This window comes from Cydia splendana, chromosome 6 (genome assembly GCF_910591565.1).
Source record: "Cydia splendana chromosome 6, ilCydSple1.2, whole genome shotgun sequence".
NCBI lineage: Eukaryota > Metazoa > Arthropoda > Insecta > Lepidoptera > Tortricidae > Cydia > Cydia splendana.
Window position 1 is genome coordinate 8,911,982 of NC_085965.1, and position 5,764 is coordinate 8,917,745.

Here is a 5,764-nt window from a genome sequence, read left to right on the forward strand (position 1 = left end):
CTAGCGTCCCCTTACCTTCCCCTGCCGCAACCCCCCCTTTTTGGGGAAAGTATACAATAAAGGAAAAAAGTGTCAATGAAAGAAATAATCCCTATTAAATTCTTAACAAAAAAGGTTATATTCATTTTTTTGATATGACGCACCATATTCATGTTATGGCTAGATGAACTTCGACAAAATTTAACCGTTGAAAAACTTGTTTAAGTTCAATATAACATAGTACGTAATAGTACTGAAAGAAATCCTACACGGAGAATAACCTTGCAATCTTATTCTCCGTATAAGATTTCTTTCAGTATGTACTATCACGTACTATGTTATATTGAACTTCAACAAGTTTATACATGAATAGTCTTACCAAATAGTTGCATATAACCTTTTTTTTTGTTTAGAATTTATTAAGAATTATTTCTTACCTTGACACTTTATTCCTAATTCTAATACTTTTCTCAAAAATTAATAAAAACCGTCAACCGGGACATATTTCATGCAAAAAGGGGGGTTGCGCCAGGGGGAGGGAAGGGGACGCTAGCGTGGGTAAAGCACCATACCCAAAGGTATCATACTACATTCATAAAAGGCTGGCTATAATTTGTTTGTCTTCCCCATACATTAGAACACAACTTAACCGAATCATTTGCCAAAGTTATTTTTACAATGGTTAGGTAGAGTCATGGTAGAGTAGGTAGGTCTTTAAGGTAGGTATTTTATTTGCATCCGTTGAAAGATTTTGTTTTACTAGGGGCTGTCCATAAATTACGTCATCGATTTTTGACGATTTTTGACCCCCCCCCCCCCTATAATCATCCAAAAATCATGCTTCAAATGACCCCATTTCCTCCTACTTCATGCTACCGTCATCCGATGTCCAGACCCCCCCCCCCTAATTTGAAATGACGTAATTTATGAATAGCCCCCTACCAATTAAGTGCAAGTTTTTTGCAAAACGCGGGATCTCAATTAGAGGCGAGTTACTAATGTTACTTTACTACAGAGGTCTGGCTACCAATTAACTCAGACGGTTGGTAAAGAAGTTGTGCGGAGATTTTCTAGTAGAAGTAGGTAGCTTAGTTCTGGGACTTAAAAGTTACATTTCTACATTTTCTACGTACTTAACACATAATACAAGCCAGGTAGGTTTAGGGGCTATTCATAAATTACGTCATTTCAAATTAAGGGGGGGGGGGGGGAGTCTGGACATCGGATGATGGTAGCATGACGTAGGAGGAAACGGGGTCGTTCGAAGCATGATTTTAGGGGGTGGGGGGGTAAAAAATCGTCAAAAAAGATGACCTAATTTATGGACAGTTCCTTAGGCTAGCTTAGGTTTGCAGCTAAACTTCAACTAGTCCGTAGTTGACCATAATAACATAATAACTTCTAACAAACACCTCAGTTAAACGGTAGACCAATACTATGTACTATGTAGTTTACTTTTTTTTGCGACTAGTCTCTCGTAATCTATTAGGTGGTTTAATGGAGTTTAGCCGTAGATATATATACACACACAGTACACCCACCTACAGGAAGCATACCTTCGCGAGCACGGCAACGCGTCGCCGCGCCGCGCCGCTCGATACGCGCGGCGCGCGCGTACCGCGCGTCGCCCCTCGCCCCATTGCCACAATACCAGCCCTCCAAACAACACCCTGCCGCTTCCCGGTGAAAATTACCAATAATTAGAATAATAACCTGCTATTCGTACAGTTCAGTCCATTCAAGTGTCTTTATTCGAGTCAAGAAGATAGCCGTAGGACGGAGGTAAGTTGCAATTTAAGAATATTTGGAAATAGTTACTATTTATTAAATGAACTAACTATTAGCTAATAATTACCTAACCATGGATCCCTAGCTAAGCATCTAACAATTTTAATGTAATTAACGAAAAAAACTATTTTGTATTCCCGCGCTTTTGTTTTGTTTTTTTTTTGTCGATGGACAGGCTAAAGCTCTTAGCCATACTGCCTTGGTTGTTTATTTAAATACTTGACAGCGGCTTTTTTCTTTTCAGCCAGCACATGAAAGATGAATGAATTGGATTTGATCAAGGAGGTCGAGAAACGGCCGATTTTGTACGACAAATCGGTCAGTGGCTTCAATAAAACTAAACTCAGGGATGACGCCTGGAAAGAAGTCCAAGAGGCACTCAATGTGTCAGGTACTTTCTTTTGAACAATTTGCTAGGTATCTTTAAAACTTTTTTCTCCATGTACAGTCAGCCAAACTATTAGCTTAGCACAAATAAGTATGTATGGTGTGTGCGACGCGCCAAATAAATTCACGTAGGCAAGCTGCTGACTTGGCTTTCCTTTTTTCATGAGCTGGAGGAATCGTACCTATACGTCCTACGGTAGTTAAATTTAACCGTCGGAAAGTTAGGCAAACCGGGTGGGATTAAGTTCTGTGAACGTCTCGCCACTGCTACTTATAGTTACAAGTATTTTTTGGTAATAAGTATTTCGCCTACCTGAACCTTAAACAGCCGAATCTTTTCCATTTTAAAAATTGACAATTAAATCAAATAGGTAATTTATTAATTAAGAGCAGCAAGTTATTAATGAAAATCAGTATTTTATCTACAGCTGAAGCAGAGTGTAAGAAGCGCTGGCGATCCCTCCGCGACTCTTTCATCAAACTGCAAAGGACTCACGGAGGCAGGACTCGGTGGCCATACCATCAGGCCATGAGGTTCCTTCTGCCGCACTTGGACCCCGCCCACAGCAGGTACTACATAACCAAACAACGTTTTTACTATAGCAATTTACACACATTACGGCCACTTATAATTAATCAGTAAAAGGGGAGCCGGACCCGGTGGCTGAATCACCAGACCATGGGGTTCCTGTTGCCGCACTTAGGCACGCAGCTGACCTTTATCCATATATGGGACGTAGGCCTCAATTCACGTATAGATGGTCAAGCAAATCTTGTCAGTATTTAAAAAAAGGCTCAATATTCAAATTTTCTATGAGACAATATCCCTTCACGCCTACATTTTTCAAATTTGCCGCCTTTTTCTACTGACAAGATCTGCTTCACCAACTTTATTATTCACCAATTCCAAGCGGAACTACACTGGATGCCGGATCCATGATTAGCTCTATCTGTGCCACCGTTAAGGAGGAGCACCTTCCTGTGATCGATATATAAGATTATAAGATTGTATGATTGTAAAACGTTAAAAAACCCACCTAAAGTATTTCTGCGGACCCGAATGCTGTAACGGCAATGGCTACTGTATCTATCAGTCACTCCCAGAATTAAATAAAGAACTATCTTATATGGTACGCATTTTTATCAAAAAATCGCCGTATAAATAATTGTTCATATCACAATTCCAGCTCATCAAAAAAAGAGGAAGACTCAGACACGGAAGAAGAGCGCCGCCCCCAACAGTCTCTCCCCGACCTCTCCTTCCAAGACAAGTTCGAGTATGACGAGGAGCAGCCAGCCCCCAAGAAGGCCCGCCTCAACTCCTCAGAGGAAGAACCACAGAGAACTGACCCAGACGAACTATTCCTCTTCAGCTGCGCGCCTATCTTGAAGAGATTAAACTCAAAACAGAACGCGGCAGCGCGCTTGAAGATCTTACAAGTTCTGTATGAGGCCGAATTCGGATGTCAAGTGGAAATGCCGTACGTCACGACAACAGAAAATGGGTTGGGGATTATTGATGGTGTTGAATAATTTGTAGGGTTTTAAATTAAAATAACTTAAAAAAAATTAAACATAAGAACTCAGTAATCTTAATACAGAAACTTCAATAACGTTTGTGGCATACCGCAAGTCAGTTTTAAACTGTAATGGCTCCTCTACACGATGGGCCAACGCCGGCCACTCCAAGGGACGCAGCCATGCGGTAGAATGAGATAGCAATATCACTTGCTCCCTCTAACGCATAAATGCGTCCCTTGGAGAGGCCGGCGTTGGCCCATCGTGTAGAGGAGCCATAAACGTAGGCGCATAGTTCTTTTGATACAGAGATTTTTGTACGTTCACATTTTGACGACCACTTATCAAAGTACTTACCTACTTGTAAAGTTTTCGTCAACTTAATTGTTGTCGAGAATTCTTAAATGACAGCTGCAATAAAGTTAAGTATTAAAGTGACTATAATTAACTATTAACGTTGCTTTTTTTAAAAGACCTGTCTTAACTGCTCAAAAGATGAACCACCCGATTTCAAATCACTTTACCGACAAAAAATAAAGGGCAAGAAAGATAATGCATTGTTTGCTCATCTAAAATCAAAAGGCATTCAAAATATTAGATTATCACAGTTGCTCAATCAGGGTGTCAATCGTCTACGAAAATAAACTTTAAATTCATTTAAAAACCGGCCAAGAGCATGTCGGGCCATGGACCATGCTCAGTGTAGGATTCCGTTACCTATCCGTCGCAATAGGTTGCCTTAAACAGACTATTAATTACTAAGTAGGTATTATCTACATAACACAAGTAAATACCCTAGGGGCGTATTTACCCTAGGGCCAAGGGGGCCATGGCCCGGGGCGGCAAGCTGCAAGGGGCTTCAAAACAGGGTTTGTTAATCATTACAAAGTCACTTTGTTTCCTTATATGAGATAAATTATCAGCCCTTAATAGGGCGGCGAATTTAACTGGCCCGAGGGAGGCGCCAAAGTTTTAAAACTATCCCTTAAGCCCCCCATTCACACTCCTACCTTGTAGTCCGCCTCGTAGTCCGCCTCGTTGGGTAGGATTGTGTATGGGGGTTGCGGACTACGAGCCGTCCTACAAACGGCTATAAACGGTAGGACGGACGGCTCGTAGTCCGCAACCCCCATACACAATCCTACCCAACGAGGCGGACTACGAGGCGGACTACAAGGTAGGAGTGTGAATGGGAGGCTTTATCCGTATCCGTAAATATCCTTATCCGTTTTGAAAGATCTATATCCAACGACACCCCACACCTTAAAATTGAAACGAAAAAAAATATTTCCATTTTTCGTGTATCCTAATTTTTTTTTTCTAGTTTTGATTTCACTAGTTTGGCGGTGTGATTGATTTAGGTATATTATTATTATTATCCCTATTGGGATGTTTCCTGTACTTAAAATAAATTATTTCAAACCGTGCTCGAAATAAAGTCCCAGATAATTATTAGAAAAATATAGATAACAGCTATTTTTAAACACAATTTGTATTTAATAAATCGGATTGAAATATAAAAAGTAGGTGAGTTTATCGTGACGTCACTACATTCGTTTTCATATAAATTCCATATTAGCAAATCGTTTTGACAGTTCTAAAAAAGAAGCTGATTTGACTAGTAGGAATGTAGCCTATTATCCCAAATTGCAGCTTTCTAGCACTAACAGACAGGTAAGCCGCGGACGCACAGACGGACTAGGTGCCGCTGTTCTGTTTAGTGATAATGATAATCCAGAGTTGTAGGTAAGTACGTATAATTATGTTTAGTTTGCGAATCGCACGCTAGATGGCGTTGTTCTATCTAGTGAAAATCTTTTAGTAGGTACTTACTTAGTTTTTCTTGGGGATATTGACCCCAGATTCATGCAGTTTTCTGTAAACTAAAAAAAAGGATTTGTGAATTTTGTGATTAAATTAAGTTTTAACCTAGTTTGAACTATTAAGTGTGGAGTTGGGTGCCCTATTGATATTCCGAAAAAAAATACGCCGATTTTTGTTTCGCCGACAATGATTCGCAGACGGGTTGTTTGGCAGAGTAACGATTCGCATAATAGTCGTTTGCGAGAGTAGTCAATAAGCAGAACATTGA

At 40.2% G+C, this 5,764-nt stretch overlaps 1 protein-coding gene across 2 annotated transcripts; it reads left to right on the forward strand.

Moving 5' to 3' along the window:
* Positions 1-1,517: 1,517 nt before the first annotated feature.
* On the forward strand, positions 1,518-4,008 carry LOC134791316 (transcription factor Adf-1-like). Of its 2 annotated transcripts, none has more exons than XM_063762328.1 (5): positions 1,518-1,761; positions 2,012-2,158; positions 2,583-2,724; positions 3,342-3,800; positions 3,948-4,008. In XM_063762328.1, the coding sequence occupies exons 2-4, from the start codon at positions 2,026-2,028 to the stop codon at positions 3,685-3,687; spliced, it is 621 nt and encodes a 206-aa protein (XP_063618398.1). In that variant the 5' UTR covers positions 1,518-1,761; positions 2,012-2,025; the 3' UTR covers positions 3,688-3,800; positions 3,948-4,008. The 2 variants fall into 2 exon arrangements, with proteins under 2 accessions (XP_063618398.1, XP_063618399.1); XM_063762329.1 differs by having other exon boundaries at positions 2,016-2,158.
* The last annotated feature ends 1,756 nt before the right edge of the window (positions 4,009-5,764 follow it).